This window comes from Dermacentor variabilis, chromosome 1 (genome assembly GCF_050947875.1).
Source record: "Dermacentor variabilis isolate Ectoservices chromosome 1, ASM5094787v1, whole genome shotgun sequence".
In the NCBI taxonomy this organism is placed as follows: Eukaryota; Metazoa; Arthropoda; class Arachnida; order Ixodida; family Ixodidae; genus Dermacentor; species Dermacentor variabilis.
In genome coordinates this window covers 129,945,332-129,965,481 of record NC_134568.1, presented here as the reverse complement: position 1 = coordinate 129,965,481, position 20,150 = coordinate 129,945,332, and the positions used below count along the sequence as shown (strand labels likewise).

The 20,150-nt window shown below is 44.1% G+C and overlaps 1 protein-coding gene across 1 annotated transcript in view; it reads right to left on the bottom strand.

Moving 5' to 3' along the window:
* Positions 1–4,051: 4,051 nt before the first annotated feature.
* The window catches only part of LOC142584629 (nose resistant to fluoxetine protein 6-like), a 39,947-nt gene continuing 23,848 nt past the window's right edge, over positions 4,052–20,150 (bottom strand). Inside the window, exons 11-15 of the mRNA XM_075694784.1 lie at positions 19,914–20,036; positions 16,356–16,476; positions 9,283–9,469; positions 6,169–6,311; positions 4,052–5,297 (exon numbers count right to left, since the gene is read on the bottom strand). Coding sequence (XP_075550899.1) covers positions 4,950–5,297; positions 6,169–6,311; positions 9,283–9,469; positions 16,356–16,476; positions 19,914–20,036 — 922 coding nt within the window. The 3' untranslated portion in view covers positions 4,052–4,949. The remainder of the gene's footprint in view (positions 5,298–6,168; positions 6,312–9,282; positions 9,470–16,355; positions 16,477–19,913; positions 20,037–20,150) is intronic.

The window sequence follows — 20,150 nt, the reverse complement described above, 5'->3', positions numbered from 1 at the left end:
GTTTCTACCAGTTGTGCATCTTAGTTGTGAATAATGTAGTCATTTCGTTTAATTATTAAAAAATGAAATTAAGTGTACTTCCAACGAAAGACGTGAAGACGTTTCACGCTTGCTTTTAGAATGCCCAACGTTCAGCAGTTGCTACCCTCTACGGTTGAGCAATTTCCGGCATCTTGATCTTTCTCGAACTGTGGTCAATTAATTTTAAAGTGAAGATTTCTTTGCGAACCTTCCCAGTCTTTCCTGACTGTGCTGCTGCTGTCTTGCCTAATGGCTCACACAGCCACCCGGTGCTCCGACCATTAGACCATAATCACTCGTATAATTATAACGTGCCAAACGCAAACTACCTCTTTGCGATGATGTCCGCGTGTGTGACATTGCGTAGCAGGGATAGGCGAGAGCGCATGTGCTTCCAGTTCCCTATCCGCCAAAGACTCAGGAATGAAACAGACGAATTGGTAGCGTTTGAGTAAGCATTTCACGAAAGCTTCGGTTCCCACGTATTCTTATGTGGCGTTGGATCTGCATATATATATATATATATATATATATATATATATATATATATATATATATATATATATACTTTTAAAGTCAAGCTTCACCTCGGTATGAGTCTCACGAAGCTGTGCTGGAATTTTTGCCCAATTACTGCCCAAAATTGGCGTGTGTAATGCTTGCACTCTGTGTATATGACGTGTTGGGGTGTGATTTTCTCTTCTCCTGTCTTTTTTTTTCTCCTTCCATTTTTTTTCTCACCGGTTAAATCGGGTGGTCTCGTTGCCCTTTTCAGGAGATAATCGATAGTCTGCTTCTCTTTCTGTGTGTGCGTATATGTGGCGCTTACTATGCTCACATAATTGATAACAATGTTATCAGTTATGTGGCAACTGCGTACATAGGACAGCGACTTACAGGAAGATGGATAGATGAAGAGATCAACAGCGGACGGACAAGGGACCTCTCAGTCTGGAGCCACATTTCGACGAGCGGACTCGTCTTCGTCAGGGTCTCCGCGAAGATTCCTATCAAGACACAGAGCGCCGTTCCTTAAACAAGCCTCTCCTATAACTTCTTCGTCTTTCAGTGTAATAAATACCTTTCTGTTGAGAACTCTGGGTGAGAACTGTGCCTTCTTCTGGACCAGCGCATTTACGATCAAGTGTTGGACCACCCGGCCGAGTTACCGAGCTGCAGCACCCACTATTTGCCCACCCTCACACCCGTGTGCACTGCAGGCTGCAGCGCGCACACTGGCACCAATGTTTCCCGCAGCGTGCTCGCTTTCTGGGTTCTCGCTGCCGCCGAGATGAGCGAGATGAGGCCGCAGATCAACAACACGCAGACTACTGCGTAGTCCAAAAAAAAGCTTTCAGTTTTATATAGAAACCTTTCCTTCTTGCAGGATAGAAAAGTTTCTCTCGGACTTTTCGAACTAAAATGAGGGACATATTTTTGACAGTCACAGTGTCTTTTTATTTCTGCAGCTTTTACTACAGCTTTTCACTTAAGCCACTTTGCGACAGGTTTCAGAGATAATGCCGCTAAGGAACATGACAGCCTTGAGTTGTGCCATGTCGGTGCGTCATCTCTATAATAAAGATGCGTGTTTGCAAACAAACAGCCATAGTACGGGTAAAACGAACAAACGACTACGCTGATAGGTGCTTCATTATTCACAGCGTTGAGAAGCGATATTTGCCAAGTAATTAATGAAAACAGGATCACATGTGTTCACTGGTTTTTAAAAAATATTCACGCCATTACACTGATATAGCCACTTTAAGTCGCATGCTCTGGGACTGTAACAAAACACCCGCACGGTGCTAACTCCGGAACCCTTGCGCCGCGGTGGGCCGCTGCCTTGCGCAGCCCCAGCCTCGGCGGCCAAATCTGGGCAACGGGCCCGCGAGGCGGCGGCGAGGCAACACCTCGACGTCCCCGAGATCTGAAGTCCCGTCGGCGGAAGCTTTGTGGAGGACTACAAATGAAGTTGTTGCCAACCAATTATATCGGGTGTTTCTGCGTACACTTACATATTTTTTTTATTTCCTGTGGGAGTTGGCATAATCGTAGTGCATGAGCTGGTCTACTCGAAGAGGCGGACATTACTTGCGCAAAAAATTTAAATTTATGTGCCATAGTGCATGGCACATATACGAATTTACAAATTCTAGCAGGTGAGACTGCAAGGCATATCCACGCGAAAATAATTGTTTGGATGACACCATTTACGAGATATGCGCCATCAAGCTTGCGATAAACATGCACTGTCGTTCCACTTAAGTTATTAACAAAACGGCGTTTTATTCATCGAAGCACGAAGGTAACTGGCACGCCAGTGCATTTATCCGCAAACTTCGGGAATTAATATCCCAAAACCGGTGCCATCCTGAGAATCTGTTCGAAGTGGATGTGCCTTGCGAACTCCACGGCTAGATTTTGTGACTTGCACTGTGCCATAAGGTAATTAGTTAAAATTTTAATTAGTGAATTTTTGTTAATCAGTCGATTGTGCATTTCAATTTTTTGTGCAACTAATGTCCGTCTCTTCGAGTAGACTAACTCATGGACTAGAATTGTGCCATCTGCCACAGGCAATTTGTAAACATTTTTTAATGTGTTCACAGACACACGCGGTAGTATACCGGAAACTGTATTGATCCTATGGATTATAAGGGCAGTGCAGCCGAAGCTTTGTGACATCCCTCTTTGCAGTTTCTATCAAATAAACTAGAGCCAGGAAGGCGGGGGCGGGGATGCGGAGGCGGGGCAGGCGGCAGAGCTAGACAAGCTCCGACTCCGCGTTATTGGAAACCCTAAAAGAATGGTGGGCTGGAGCGTGCTTCTTACCCTTCTGTTTCGAGTTAGTAAGAGCTGTGTATAAGTAACCAGAAATGTAGAGGTTGCTGTCGTGGTAACAGCGGTTTACAGCTGTTACTACGATGAAACCAATGGCCACCCTTATACCGCCTGATACAGTTTTATTCCTTGTGGTGTAATGGCGAACACATGAGTCAGAGTTAAATGCCTCGAGCCTTCTTCCATATTCATCCTAATTTTCATTGGACCATCCAGTATCGTGAATGCTCCCCCGAGATTGCTCAAACCGGGAGGAACCTTTGATGTTTGAGACTTTGTACGTATTAAAGAATAGTGCGTTCATGACATACGAATTCAGTTGTTTTCTTAGGCAGCTTCCGAAGCTGGTTTTGCTCGTGCGGTTAAGTACATTTTTATTTCAATATGAACAACATTTGGGGATTGGCGAAGTTGTCCCTTAAGGCATGATCATTTGGGTGCGTATCTTGGAACAAAACGAAAGAATCGTGACCTATCTAATTTTTGCAAAGATATTCCTCTTTGGCATGCTTTAATGCACATCAGTGCTTCATATACAGAAATTGTGGTCATATACTAACCAGGAGGAATGTTCCAGTCCAAAAATGTCAGAAGGAAATGAGCGTATCTTAGTGCGATGAAAGGAAATGCAAATAGGAAAGACAGGAAACTTATTCTGAAGAAAAAAAAAGTGATACTTCTGGTTTACGTTTTAATTTTTTTATTTTCAGGTGTTGGCCTAGTTGCTAGTCGACTTTAGGTAGATACATTTTTTTTTGGCACCGAATCGAAGACCGGCATATCAACACGATGACAGCGGAACTTGACGTTTGTAGGTAAATAGTTTAGCTAGAAACCTTGAGCAGAACACAGGTGGTCTCTATCTCTTTTCCCTTCTCTCTCTTCACTCCATTACTCATCTCCTTCAGTGCATTGTAGCCAACCATGTGTGCATCTGTTCGACATCCTTGCGGTTCCTTCCTGCCTCTCTTTGTCTCTTTCCTAAGCAAAACACAGAGAAAATGTTCACTTTTTGTCATTAAGGCTCCTGACAAACTCCGTATGCTAATAGTTACACGGGGGCAAACATGGTTTATTGAAAGATCGGTAGACACACATCAAGTAGAACTAATTTGATTCAACCAATTACTGTACAACGCAGGCTGCTGCGTATATGAGGAGAAAACAAACGCACAAGACTACAAGATGGGTGGTTTAACTGACTGATTTATTTATCCAATGGTATGAAAAATGGACGTCATCTTATTTCGTTGGCTTCTCCATCCACAGTTTATTTTCATATGAGCACACAAAAATTACATGAGCATACACACACACAAAAAGAACAATCACGAGCTATTTGACGCCAAACTCTGCGTCATGGCGTGATGCAGGAATCCCGTAGGACAAGAATGCCGCTGTCGAACCTCTTGCGTCTTTTAACGAAAGAGATGGAACATTTTAAATAGTCATATGTTACTTCTCACTAGCTGTACATGTAGTTCTCCCACAAAAAAATATAAGAAACGAAAAACAGCGTAACTTATACTGTACTGGAAGAACAGAATATTCTTAAATCCTTTTACACGTATATGCTTCCGATGCTGCACACTTGTGACTCCATATCAACATCAATAAAAATGTCAATTTGCAAAAGAAAAGTGTGATTACTAAGGGACTGCCTGAACACCTTTATAGCTTCAACAGCAAATATGTTCTGGTATGATTAGGACGCACAGAAAAAGGAAAAAAAATGTAGCGACAGCGTAAAAGTAAACCTTACCACGTAAGTGAGCGCCATGTCTAGCTTCGTGGCCGAAATCGGTTTTTATTAACGTCCTTATTAGGAATGTCATGAAGTGCGGTCCTAGCTACTTAAAACACCTGAAAATAATTGCCTTCGTATAATTATATTGTTTTTTATATGTAGCTTAATTTGCAAGATATGCCATGTTTTGAGTCTGTTGTGTTGCAGAAGTTTGCACCACCGCAATCTGAGAGATGTGAAGATGATGGATCTGTATCAGGCGCAACACAGGAGGCGCGCATTAGTTTTGTTTATCACGTTCATTCAATTTGCAGTCCTAAGTGCGCTCAAAGAATGTTCAGAGCTTTGACTTTTCAGAGTCAGTCTGGAAAGCGTGGTTGTCAACGCCACCTGCATTCATTTTCAGCTTCTTGACATCTTCCTCCACGGTGAGCGTAATTTCCGGGTTTTTCTGTGGTTTTTTGTTGAAATTGTCCGTCAGAGGAACCGTTCTCGTTTCGACCTCAACAATGGCCACTTTTGAATGCGCAGCAGCTGCAGATTTCTTGACACTGTTCATGAGAGCATCCCTCCTTTTTCCCTCGAATATTAGCTTCTCGAAGCGTGCCACGGGAGCCTCCGTGGACAGGTACAGAAGGTATGCCAGGAACAAGCTCATGCCTAACAGGCCGATAGCAGTGGTGAGCTGGAATAAACAAGCTTCCGTTATCGGTTTGTGATTTAGAGTACTGGGAACAATATTATGAAGTGCCATATTAGTACTGAATTACATGAAAGTTCACATAATTAATTTCATATACTGGATAATTAGGAGGCGTCACTAGGGCCAAAGGAAATGTTCGCTAGTTTACCATTGCCTACTCGGGACAGCCCCCTCAGCTACATCAGACATGTTGTGGGCTTTTTATCTTCATATAAAGTGGCAGGAACTACGGTATCACAGGGGCACATAGGAACAAACACCAAAGCCAACGTCGAAAGAAAGTTGGCCCAAGCGCCCTTGCGCCATAAAAATCAACATCATCACCATCGAATGAAAGTTAAATTTTTCCGCATGTTCGGAAAAACCTGCACTACAAGTATGAACGACCTGCAAAGATAGAAGTCTAGAAATGTCATGAACAGTAATGCAAGAACACGAATTGCGTTCGCTACACACCACAAAAGTCACCGGATGTTCGAGATGTTTGTCCTTTCTTTATTTTATTTGTTCGCTCCCACTGCACCCAGCCCACCCGCAAAAAAAAAAAAGAACAAAGAGAATCAATAAGGAAGTCAATGGGCTATAGTGAAAATCTTCGATCGCAGTCATAAAACGTGCCACTCATTACAAATTTATTGCATACGCTTTTTTTAAGCTAGCTTATTGGGCTTACAAGCAACTAGTTAAGATGTTCAGTCAAGGGCGCCGCCCACCATCGAAAAGGAGGAGAAAGGAATGAAGTGCTTCGTTAAATACTTGATAGCAAACAACAAGTGCTCGGCTCAGAATATCAACAAAATGTAGATGCGCTAACAAAACATACAGTCCAATGGGCTGGTCCTTCATTGCTCACCTGAAAGAACTCGTTGAAGTTGATGTGCGTTTTTATAATTCCCATGCGAAGGTATATGAGAGGCACATGAATGAGGTAGACACAATAAACGAGCCTAGACAATGGCAAGAATGGTTTCCACGAGAAGAAGGCGTTCAGCAAACCTGCGTGGAAAAAAAAAGAGAAGTATACAGCAGCATCCGCGGTGAGTGAGAGAGTGAGGTAGTTTCCGTACGAGTTGCATTGATTCAGCGCTACCTCGCGCGCCCACGCCGAAAACAATTGTGTGGCAGCTGACGCGCATTTTGCAAGCTTTCACGAGCCAGCCCGCCACAGACAAGGCTGTGAGGATACTGCTGTAAATGTTGCAACGTCTACGATTATGCTGTTAGCCCTAACGCTAACGTCTGCGTTCATCCTGTCAACTCTGTATCACGCTTTCTTTTTCGCTACACTTAGAAAAAGGCCGACGACATGCGTACGGTTAAGATTTTTCGTTGTTTTAGATGGAACTCTTAGAAACATCGTGTAACCAATGCGCAGCTTGCAGACCTATAGAACGTGGCTTGATCCCGTTTAGGATGAATTAACATAAAACAAAACTTGGCATATTGTTGTGGGAAATGAGAGTCATCATGAGGTCCGAATGACAGCTGTTAGACTTGAAATAAGCCTGCCGTTCGACATGCTTGCCGTACTAACATCACAGCACAGAGTATACCGTCAGTGAAGTCCATCATACTGAACGAAAGAAAGTCTGCTGTTGGTCCTCACATGCCGCAGGGGAGCCTCATCAACTTACCAGTTGCAAACTTTCATTGCCGAGTTCCCTTTCATCCGCAAAGAGGTTCACGCTATTAAAGGGACACTAACCAGGAATATAAATTTAAGCTAGATAAATAAATTCATTTCTTAAACACCAAAAATATTAGTCTTAACGTGAGCAGAGGCTTGGTAATTCAGAAAAAACTAAAAAAACAAAAGATGCAGGGCAATACCACATTGAAGTTCCCACATTAACTCCACGTAACATCGAATAACATCGCAAATTTTCGCAGCGTTTACGGGAGATGAAATAACTGCTTGTCGATAAGCAATAAGGATTAGACTATATTTTAAAATAATGACAGAGTCATTCCAGTTACATTAGAGAACACTTTCTAGCAAAAAAACATCAGCTAATGCGCAAGAAAATTACTTCCACTCCGTGGCCTTACAATCAAGTACCGGTAATGCGCTTTGAGCACAAAATTCGAAAGAGGAGAGCTTTAGCCTTAATTTTCTTAGCCAACGTTTTTCCTCCAAATAGCTGCAGAGTGTCGAAAAAAACGACGTCATCTATCAGCATGGGTTTATTGTTGCTCTCATGTGTCTCTTAAAAGTCGATTTCCGTTTTCTGATCAATTTGAGTGCCTTAATACTGGTCAACGAGAGGAAGGGCAGCTAACCACGGGGCCAGATTTTTATTAATCATATCATGATAAGCCATTAAACAAAAGCACCAATGACAACATAGGGGAAATTGCTTGTACTTACTAATTGAATTACAGGAAGGATGAATTTCTGGCAATGAAGGTGCATGAAAAAGCTTGCCGCAGGTGGGGAACGAACCCACGTCTTCGCATTACGCGTACGCATTACGCGCACTACGCTCTAAACAGTCGAGCTACCGAGGCGCCACTTTCCCATCCATTTTCTTCGGTATTCATGTTTTTTTCACTACTAGAACTAACATTGGGAGTGTTAGCCAGCGCCGCCACTCACAAACCTTGGCGGTGGATGTGCAACATCCAGCAACATTGATGCCTTCAAGTAGCATGTGTGGGTTTATTGACCAGTTGCTTTCACCCAAAAAGGTCGTGTACTCGTGACGCCTGCGGCAGTAAGGATGCTTCACATCCGCCGCCAAGGTTTTGTGAGTGCTGGCCTTGGCTAACATTCCCAAGGTTAGTTCTAGTAGTAACAAATAAATACCCAAGAAAATGGATGGGAAAATGGCGCCGTGGTAGCTCAATGGCTTAGAGCATTGCACGTGAAATGCGAAGATGTACGATTGTTCCCCACCTGCGGGAAGTTGTTTCTTCATGAGCCATTAATTTATCATTTTTAAATTCAATTACTGAAGACAAGTAATTTCCCCCGTGTTGTCCTTGGTGTACTTGTTTAATACTTAATACTGGTCAGTGAGACGTGTATAGGATCAATAAGTCTCAGTTAAAGGGACACTAAAGCGAAACAATGAACCAGTTTAGACTAATGAAGCATTGTTTGAGAACCCTGCAGGCAGTCATATAAAATAATTAGTTTGATTATTAGATGAGAAAATCAAGGTCCAAGTATCAGTATGTGAATTTCGCGCCGATACCCCAACGGCGGTACGTCAGCGTGACGTCAGGGATTCCAAAGCATGTTGTCGTATTTGTGCCGCATTGGCTGAGTAAAGGTTCCCGAAACTTGCCATCTTTAATATTTGGTTCCTTTAGAAAACAATGAAGTCAATCTGTACCACTATATATAATTAGTAGGCGCTAGAAGACGCCATCAAAACCTAAGACGTCACAACCACCAGGTGCGGGAACTCAAGTAGGCGTCGCCACCCGTATTTCATTCTTGCGCTTTTTCTGCCTTACCAAACGTCTTATCATAGTAAGAGTGGTGTTTGTGGTATTGTAGAAAGGTAATTTACTGATGCAGAAGAAATCATTTTTCACTTTAGTGTCCCTTCAAGTTAGTTTGAGAATTGTCAGCAACATAAGACCACACATCAACCTCCTTCATTGATTGCGGATCTCAAATGTAGATTTATTAACTAATGGTGCTGAACAGCTGACACCGATACCTCCGCAATCACTACACAAATGCAGCTAAAGGATTTCTGTCGTCAGGCGCATCTATAAAGTGTCCCAGCTAACGTTAGCCAAGCTGTTGGAAGAAAAAAAAAAGAAGTAGGGAACATGACAACAGAGGCAGTTATAAGACCTACGGCGTTCGTTCATCGGATCCTAGACGAACGAACACTGTAGGCTTTATAATTGTATTTTGCATAGCGTTTTCTTTGTCTTTTTCTCTTTAACAGCTTGGCTAACGTTAGATAAGACACACGGTATATCACGCCGAGACCACGTCCGTCCTCACCTCCTCGACCTGTGGCGCAGGCAAACGTGGGCCAGACGAGGCCCATTGACCAGACCAGACGATGGAAACCGGAGTAAATGGCCGTCGTGATGTCATCTGGTGGATTGCCTCGATTCCATGGCAGGGTGATGAACAACACGAAGCCGGTGAGTGCCAGTGATATGATCCACTGAGCTAGCTGCATAACCTGCACATATTTTAAGAGTTCTGGATTACGATGATGTACACGGGGTGTTTCACGTAACTTGAACCAAAGAATAAATAAAAGGGGTTAACTGCTGCTGGGTGACATCAACGACATATTGTTTGACGTCATGAGGCACTTCTCAAGATAATTTTTATATTCCGTTTAATTAGCTGATTAACTAAGATGAATTATGCAAAATCATTAGTAGTCACTTTGGGGCCAAGTGCGTTTCTTTACGTTGTCGAGGGTGTTCAGAAAAGACCGATCAAATTTTTTGTGGCAACGTACAGGCGCCGACAAAAGTGGTGTACTCCATGCAGCGGAAGCCGGAGCAACGGATGGATGGATAGATGTTATGAGCGTCCCCTTTGGAACGGGGCGGTGGGTTGCGCCACCAAGCTCTTGCTATTATACTGCCTAATGTCCTACCTAGGTTAAACAATGAAAAAGTAAAAAAAAGAACACTATGAACTGCCACGCCCAAATTTTTTGATCCCCTATTGCGATCTGTGCTTTTGTACGTCTGCGTCTTTTGTGGTTTCCCTACTTTTCTTCCACCAATCCTCCAATCGCCTCTTACTAATGCCTATTACGGACATGTTTGCTTTACCACTGCTCCCGCTGAACTTAAGGGCTTCAAGGAGGCCAGTGGTGCCTAAATCGACCGCTGGGTAGACGTCTTCACATTCTAATAAAACACGCTCCATCGTTTCCCTAGCTTTACCGCAGCAAGCACATGCTTCTTCTTCCCAGGAACATGCATCCGGAGCGAAATGTTGGTAGAAGAAAGGCCAGGGGAGCTTGCCTACTGAGACTCATTCGGGTTGAGAATCACAAGGTTGGCTTCGTCGATGCTTCTTTTAACGAGGAGAGAAAGGTGTTTACCATAGTTGTCGTGGACAATAAGGGCAGTCTCGTTAACGCTGCTACCGTTCGGACTGATAGGCCAGAGGTCGCGGAGCAAGCGGCTATTGCGCTCGCCTTGGTTGACAGGCGCAGGCCTTTTGTATATAGTGATTCAAAGTCGGCCGTTAGGGCCTTTGAGAAGGGCTCGGTGGCTAAGGTTGCTTTTAAAATTATGCAGACATGTGAGATCTCTCAACACTACTTATGTTGGTTCCCTGCTCACCTTGGGATGATCGAGGGAGCCCCTCCGAATCTCAATGAGTCCGCACATGAGGCAGCGCGAGATCTTACCCTCCGCTCTGCCCCGCGCAACGGCGTGGCGGTACTCCCCGAGAACAGAGACTCCCCTTCCACATACAATGAAATCACGAAGTATTACCTTCTTAATCGCAGGGTTTACAGTGTCCTGCATCCTAAACTAAACAGGGCTCAGGCACTTACATTACACTTACTACAGACTGGTACTTATCCTTGCCCACGGAGACTGAAGATGTTTTATCTAGAGACGTATACAGAGCCTTATTGCCAAGATTATGGTACTTTAGCCACGCTCGAACACATGCTCTGGTCTTGCGAAAGAATTGAAGACTCGGCGATCAACGATGCGTCCAGCTGGGAGGCTGCACTTCGCAGCCCGGATCTGGATGAACAATTCTGGGCTGTCCAACAGGCTCACGACGTGGCCGTGAGGCTTGGCCTTCCGGTCCCGACGTGGGAGCGGCCCGCTTTGTGATTAATTATCACTACTTGCAGGACCAAATAAAGTTTTCTTTCTTTCCTTTCCCTTTGAGTTATCATAAATGATTTCTTTCCTGATTTCGTTTTTTTCCTCTTAAGTAGTTACTCATGGCAGGTTTCTTTTTCATTGCCGCCACCCATGAGATTATTTCAGCCTCTCTGACTTTCCGCTTGACCTTCTTTGTTGCTGTGTTGCCCACCATACAGGCCACATACTTGCTGGTAAGCTTCCTAGTTCTTTTCCTCCACTGTGAATCGATGTTTTTCCTGTACAGATACCTGAACACTCTCCCAGCCCATTTACTTTCTTCCATATTCCTCAGCCGTTCTTCATACTCAATTTTACTTCGAGCTTCCCTCACTTGAAAACCAATCCAGCCCACATCACCCTGCACAGCTTCATTTGTAGTCTTCCCGTGAGCGCCCAATGCGAGGCGACCCACTGACCTTTGGTTCCCGTCGAGTCCTGATTGTACCCCTGATTTAAAGCAAACAACTGCATTTCCAAAAGTAAGTCCTGGAACCATTACACCTTTCCACATACCTCGGAGGACCTCGTACCTATTGCATCCCCATAGCACTCTGTGCTTCATTATGGCTGCATTTCTCTTCCCCTTTACTGTTATGGTTTTCTCCTGTGCTTCCATATATCTATTGCCTTCGTTTATCCAGATACCAAGGTATTTATATTCTGTTACCCGAAGTATTTCTTCGCCCCGTATCTCCACTGTCTGTTCACTGTTTTCATTGAATATCATAACACCTGATTTTCTAACACTAAATTTAAAACCTAAATTGTTGCCTTCCTGTCCACAGATATTAGCCAGACGTTGCAAATCACTTTGCTTATTAGCTAGCAACACAATGCCGTCCGCATAAAATAAACCTGGGAGTTGCTGCTGTACTACTGTACCCGCCTGTTTGTATGAAAGATTAAACCCGATATTACTTCCTTCTAGCACCCTCTCCAACCTCACCATGTACATCATAAACAGCAGCGGGGATAAAGGGCACCCCTCCCTCAGTCCCTTGTTGATATTAACTTTCTCCTCGCTCCTCATCCCTTCCCATTCAACGCAAACGGTATTTTCTAGGAAAATCTCCCTCAAAAGCTGTAGACAATCGTTACCTAAGCCTTCCCCTTCCAGAATATCCCACAAAATGTTGCGGTCTACGTTGTCGTAGGCTCCTGTAATGTCTAAAAAGGCCACATACAACGGTCTGCTTTCTGCTTTTGATATTTCAATACACTGAGTAAGAACAAGCAAGTTATCATCCAAACGCCCACCTATTCTGAAGCCATTCTGAAGCTCTCCCAAAATGCCATTATTATTTGCCCATGCTTGAAGCTTTCATTTGATTGCCTGCATTGCTAGCCTGTATATTACCGATGTAATGGTCAACGGTCTATAAGAGTGAATTCTGTCTTTCTCCCCCTTACCTTTATAAATAAATTCGTTCTACTTTGTCGCCAACTGTCTGGTATTCGTCTATCTTTGAAAGTTTTTTCCACTGCTTTCACGAGAGCTTCCTTACTTTTTGGTCCTAGTTCATCTATAAGCCTAACGGGAACCTCGTCTATCCCTGTGGCTGTGCGCTTAGAAATTTTCCGCTTTCTTCCAGTTTAAATTTGTCAGCACCAGCTCCTTTTCCACTTGGGTCTCTTTCATGCTCTTTTTTTCTTCAAGTACAACCTCGTCATTGCCTCGGAAAGATTCGGCTGTTACTTTTCGGATGTAATTTATTGCCGCTTCTTCTTCCAGTCTGTTTTCATCTTCGTCTAGGATATGTTGTTGTATTGTTGTTGACTTACTGCTTAATAATTTTATGTGGTTCCAAAATATTCTAGGTGCAGCCTTCTTTTTCTCACGCATTCCTGACAACCAATGTTCACGGCAAACTTCATCGCAACGCCATCTACAGGCAGCATCTGGGATCGAGACAGCCAATGGGTGCCCTTTATTATCTGCAGGCATGTCGCTTGACTCGTGTCAATGTAGATGGCGTCGCGATGCAGTGTGCCGCTGCTCCGGCTCCCGCTGCGTGGAGTATACCACTTTTGTCGGCGCCTGTACATGCTGCATGGTGTCTTATATTTTTTTTTTTTGCCGTTTAAAGAAAGCCCCCGAAATATGAAGTAAAACCACGTGACTGCGTTCATGCGCTATCGCACTACAGCGCTGTCAACCGTTCTTCGAGCCTATCGATTGTCTGGGACAACGCCGCTTGCGTTCCGCGTGCCGCCGAAGATGCCGACGCACTGTAAAGCCGAGGCGTAGAGCCGCGGCCGCTTACTTCACCACGGTCCGCGGGCGCGGTTCTTTCGCATGAACCGCGATTGAGAGTGCTGCAATACGATAGCACATGGGCGCAGTCACGCGATATATTATTTCATATATCGCGATGTTTGTTTAAACTTCGCAAAAAATCAACACGCAGCATGTACATTGCCACCAAAAATTGGATCGGTCATTTCTGGAACCCTCTACAACGAAACGAAACGCACTTAACCTTAAAGAGAATATTACTAATGTCGCATAACTAATAATAATTAATGAATTAATTAATTAAGGGCAATATAAAGAATACTCTAAGAAGCGCCACGTGACGGAAAACAATATGTCGTAGTTTCGTTCAGCTGAGGCTAACCATCTCTTTTTTTAATCATTGGTTCAAGTTACGTGAAACACCCTATATGTTGTTTTAATAAGGCTCGCTAAGATGATAAGGCTATGTAGAAGGCTCCGTTATTATTAGTCCGGAAGTCCAAGCACGGGCCAGAACCACTTGACGAGAGCACAAGGAATGGGCGACTGGACTGCCCGTCTGAATATTGTGTACGAGCACCGCCGCACAAACAAAATATCTCTGAGATAATATTGTACTCTCGTTTTCACAATATTATTATTTCTGAATACTCAATTATAATTTGCGCAAGCGCACCTAATTATTAATAGACCAGCATTATTCAAGAGAACCAGAGGATACGGATTTTCTTCCTTAAAGCGCTGGCTTTGTAGGAAACATGATAGACAAAATGAAAGACGCACGATGTCGTCTATTGAGAAAACTGTCGAAAGTGACTACGTAACGGCAAGCTCAAACACCCATACTTTTGTATTATCGTTTGCTTGAAGACCTGGCCTCCTGCTCGAAGCTTTAGTGCGTAGTACGCAAGCGCAAGCACACACGATTTGCATGGATTTGCTTGCAGTGTCCCGTGATGATGCAAGCCATGAGTGAGAGAAGCTGCTTCCAGCGCCGGTCTCTTCCGGCGACTGGTCGTTTCTATTTCTTCGTGTCGCTTTCACAGCGTGCTTGCGGCTACAGCAACAAGCGTGCACAAGCCTAACTCGTCGATCACTGAAAGATACCGGCTTTGTAGAACTTGCCCAGGAGAGTTATATCAAATTTTGCAGACTTGGCCATATCGAAATTCCTAGTGGTGTCGATTGCAACGCGATCAGACCTGCGACCCTCCTCACCAGCTTTTGTGTCTACACAGCAAGCACAGGAAGCACAGCCAGGATGAGAAATTAGGAAGAATGCAAATGCGACTTTATTACGCGATACGCAAAAAGTGTACCGAACCATAAAGAAGAAAACGTAGCAAAAAATAAATCTTAGGGAGAAGTTGCAGCACGTGATGCAAGTAACGCGATGGAATCATAGAATAGATATGCCCCTGTAACCAAGCTTTGCAACGGTGTTGCCCATTTTTGTTGCCGACGCAACAAAAAATGGGCGACAGCTTTGGTCAACAAAAGTGGGTCACAAGGTATACGTGACACTGCTCTTCTTCCCAACGCTGTTATGCAGCATGACAGGATGTTTAGCGAAAAATATGTTGACCAACGCGTTGGCCAGCTCTTGGGAACAATTTAGGCCGGCGGTTGGAAAATATACTGCCTAGCGTGAATACGCACCTGATGTTTTATTGCATTTCTAAACTATCAAAGTGAACTCTACTGCGTATTTTGTACGGTCTCTGTGAAATCGTTTTTTTTTTTCTAATCTGTGGCTCGTATACGTGGGGGAAAATATATGCTGGAATTTATTTCCCCCACTTATTTTTCTCTTTGACTTAGGCATCGCGAAGTAACATAAACGGAGGGAAAGAAAATGCCTACACAGCGCAGTACACAGTGCAGGTCTTGTGTCAGACAAACCTGCTGTTTAAGAGTGGCGCCTTAAGCCCCATGCTCTGCGGGAGACAGCCTGCGCAATTTAGGCTCACATCTCTACAACCGCGTACATGTGTGCTAACGGTGTATAGTGAAACGCTAAGCCAATGGTGATTGCCGATTAGTTCGAAACATATGATTATAGTTATAATTAACTAAATTATACCTGCCGTCTGCATTGTCAGACATCAATGAAGATGTCTTGCTTCCTCTATTGGCGCTTTTATTGGTAGCCAATCGGAACTACCTCTGGTTCACCTCCCTGCCTTTCTCTGCATTATTCTCTCTCTCTCTCTCTCTTTATTGATACCGTATCTCCACAGCAGAGACGGACAGCGCAGAAGCGGTACTCGCCTCCCTTGGTATTCTGCCTGAAACGTAAATTTTGCAAGAGAAAACTTCATAACGCACGACGAAATAACTGCCGGTTTAATGTTGAGGCCTTGCCGACAAGTGAGCCGGTAAGGTTGCGCAGTTGGCGCCTTAAAAGTATTTGTAGCATACCCGAGAACTGTGTCTTAAACTTTTATATGTCCTGTCGGAAATGTTTCTATCAACGTATTTCTTTGACCCACTGTAACTGTGCGTTTATTTGAATGAGCGTCTAACTTGTGATGCACCATGTACGTACATTGATATGCACTTTGGGTCGTTGTATTATGAAGTAAGCTGTTAATGACGGCCTATAATTTACCGCTGGTGCTTTCTTTATCAAACTGTAAGTGAATGCACTCTGATGGAGGTGTAATTTCTATGTACAGTGTCACGTTCCAACTTTCATTTATCTCTTCTATCATGGTGCTAGTGGCCTATATTTGCATCAAATTCTATGGATAGGCGAAAAAAGAATATAGCTGGTTCATAATGCCAATGGGTCGTATACTCACACGTTTGTTAAAAGAAAGAAATAACACCGGACCGGAAACTAGCTGTTGTTGCACCGAAATCGCTGACTCATTTGACAGCTGTTCATCCTTTTGCTTCAATTTTTTAGACACGAATGACGCCTAGTGTCTCATAAATGCGGTCTTCACAATAAAGTCATAAAAATTACTTACCAGGCCAATTTTCACAGTCCCGTACAGTAAAGCCAAGTATCCGGTAACGACACCAAGAATGTACGTCGCAACATGTGTGAAGGGTCGGAAGTAGACCAGCTCGATAGTTTCTACAAGGCGCCTATAAGACAAAGATGACGAATAATAAGAAGTGTCACATACTACCTCCACTCATAAAAGTAGCTTTGTGCTCTGGTATTTGGTTTGTTATGTCCTAAACTGGAGCCTCGAAATCTCTCCTGTGTTTCTGGCACTTCTTAGACGCAATAAGAGCTCTTTTAAGGCCACCCTGCCAAAACAAGGCTAACAATAAAGGGTGCAAAGCGACGGATAATTACAGCGTTTATGACATAGCCATTCACTTGGCCAGAAGGAAACACGTGCATGATAGGAAACAACATTGAATTACCAGAAAAGAAAAAAAAAACATTGCAACACGTTTTTCTTCTCATTCATTGCATTCGCTACTTCTGCAGATAGGTGACATAAAGGCTCACGTATTCGATTTTACCTATGTCCATGTAAGCTTTTTTTGCTTCGAGTTGCTTTCCGGTCAGCTTTGGAAGTTTTGGAAGGTTTGGGTAAACAAGAACCCTTCGTAATGCATACGTTACCGCTACATAAACCGCACAAGAAAGCTAAAGCGAAAAGGCACGATTACCGAACGTGCTGAATGTCACTAAAGCTATCACTAAGTATATCGTGTTTGACAATCACTAAGAGAAACTGAAGCTATCGGAGTTTTAGGGAGTTTTAGGGAGCTTGCTCAAAACTATAAATCCCGCTTGCATTCTCCTCTACTCATATTGCGTTCTTTCGTACGCCTAGCTCATAGTGGCTCCTAACTTTCGGTTCCCTATTTCTAAAATGGCATATTATTCCGTCGCAATCTGAACTCACCCGTGCACTGATCGCCCGAAAGACTGCGCAGAAAGGCAGATAGGCGCCGAGAATGGCGAATATAGAATAAGCTAAATATAGCACGGCCACTGACACGAATCACGACTATGCTCAATGGGGGCTGACAGCGAGGCGACCTTTTTACTCTCGTTGAAGCTTTCGGTACGCATCGGCCATGGCAAACAGTTGATTATTACGCATCGGCGCGATACACGTTCTTGCAACGTGCTCTTGCCATCTCGGACTTATGATTAGCGATTTTCACTGTGAAACGTATGCTTATAGTTTGCTTCCATGCTGTCACCGTCTGGCCGGAGAGGGAGAGACGGCATAGCGTCAAATCGTATTTAAAGCTTTTGGCACATCAAGCGTTAGCTCATTGTCGCACTATAGAGAGCTTTCTCATGGGCACCGCCACATTGCCTAGGCAGTGGCGCTATGAGCAGTGAGTATGTGGGCTTGGAAGACCGCTCCGTGTTGTATGCCATTGCCGGTGTACGCTCGGCGGCTGTTTCTGGTGTGCGTTGTTTTTTTCTCACGCTAACGCAGACTATTTAGCATGAAACGACGTCTTCTACGTGGGACGCGATTCTGTGAGACGTAGTGAAGTGATTTAAATCAGCATAGCCGGAGTTTCTGCTGGCACCGAGGCGGACGGAGCGCCCAGCTTTATGTGTTGGCGTGTGTTAGAACCTTCTATCAGCCTCGGAGATCTGTTGTGTATTTCTAAAAATTCGTTTCAACCTTATTGCAGGATTCTCATTGTAATTCTAAGCGCTTGTTTAATACCAATGACTACTTATGAAACATTTGACGATCCCAACAGCATGGGCACAGTTCTGCTGCGGAATAAGTTGTGCTGTTTATTTGACAAGCATCCGAATTGCTATCTGTTGATACATTGCGCGACTACCTTGTTTTCTGGAAGAGGTTTCCGCCCACGAATACAATAGCTTTGGTTAGTAATAACAGCATACCATACAGTGTGAATCACAGTTGCCGAGGGGTCGTGCGACCGGCTGCAGACTGCGCGAGCGTCCGAGGTAGTGGTATGTGCTGTGTTATAGATTTGTTTGTTCCATATAGCGCATCATCATCACAAACATGCGATGACTTATTGCGTCGTTAGCCAGTGTTGTTATTTCTTTTCTACCTTTTTTTCGAAAACAGGATTAAAGACGATTTTTTAATATATTTTTTTCCGTCTTGTTCGTCCTATACGAAGCACTCACCCATTTTACAAAAATGGCGTTCTCGCAAGTAGCCGTCAGATTTTTTTATGTGATCCCATTTGGATATTGCTGCCTGACAGGCAAAAAAGCAATGGCGAAGCACAATGCTTATATGCATCATGTTGGTTTTTCTAACCGCAATAACCGCTGTGTTGAGCAAAGCCATCGGCTTCATACAGGAGGCTAATGTAGACATAGTATAGATATTTCAAGTCTACTAGACTTGAAGTACGTGAGAACGATACTAATGGCTGACGGAACTGTTTTATGACGATTAACACTGACATGTTTCGGGGCTGCAATGGGTTGGCCGAACACGAGCACTCTTACGTTTCATTTCCCACGCCAAGCAATCAGACAGTGAGAAGTCTTTCTAGTCACGCTGACAATATACAGACACTGATTCTGTTCGCCAAGTGAAAACCGATACAGCCAAAATAGTTCACAACAAACATACCGCGGCTGATGATACGTGCCGCATTTTTGCGCAGCCAAGAAAAATTTCCGCATGTGTAGCTACTGCAGAACTTAAAGGCGACGCCTGAAGTGGTTGCTCGATGACGTCGTATGAACTCAGATCACGTGAATTTCACGGATCAATGGCTAAAAAATCTCCGAACCGTCGCTCAGCACGCAACGGCAACACATTCAAGGAGAACTACGCCAGCTCGAACAAGCCAGAGAGGAGGAAAGGCTCGCTGCGCGCCCTTTCCTCCTAGCCCGATGAAAAGGTCTATAGTTGCCACACATACATAATCTGATGCTTGTAGTCGCCTTTTTTGCTGTTTATAGCCGTAGTCAGCATTTCAGGGATTCGGCGCTTGTACGGCTTAGGACAGCTAGTGCTTACCTCATTGGATTATTTCACAGACGTTCTCCATTTTCTTCTACTTTCCTGCATATATTCCTTCCCGTTTACACAAATGCTGAGTAACAGGCCAGAAGCACGCTCCTTCAGCCAACCCCTCCGTCTTTTCACTTATTAAACTTCCTTCTCTCTCTATTTTTACGCCCTTCATTGCCGTGCAGACTTACGTTCGATCCAAATTGTGCCAACATTCGTCGCCGCCCTCAATACATGACAACTGCCACAACTAGTGTTAGAGGAAACTCGCGTGACATGCCACTTCTGAGTTATAACTGCTTTGTTGATGCCGGCAGCACCTTTTCCTCGTTTCCAGCATGGAGGCTTCCCTCAAGCTAATGCATCTCTCAAGCCCTCATTCCAAAAACTGCGCTTGATTGTTGTTAGGTGTGCTCACGAGAAAATGGCTCCTGCCACGAACCTTCCTGTATCCGCCATACTGTTCACTATCGCCAGTGAACTTAGTGGTTGCTAACGAGATGTGTGACACAATTACTCAAAGGGGTGTGCTAAATTGCGCTATTCGGAAAGCATCCATGCATACTCTTTCTATGTACTTACACTATGTCATTGGAGGCTGTCGTCGCGGAGTAAAGCAGGTGCCAAAAGTGAGTTTGTAGCGATACCAAAATGCAGAAGGCTAGGGAAACAACGCATGACACCAAAAGGGCGAACTTGGGGTGCCTATAATGAAAGAAAGAAAACAGAGCCACTTGGCTGAATGTTTTCGCAATGGCACCGGTATGTTTGACACCACCGTGTGCAAAGGTGATCGAATGTAGTGCAACAGCGCGGCAG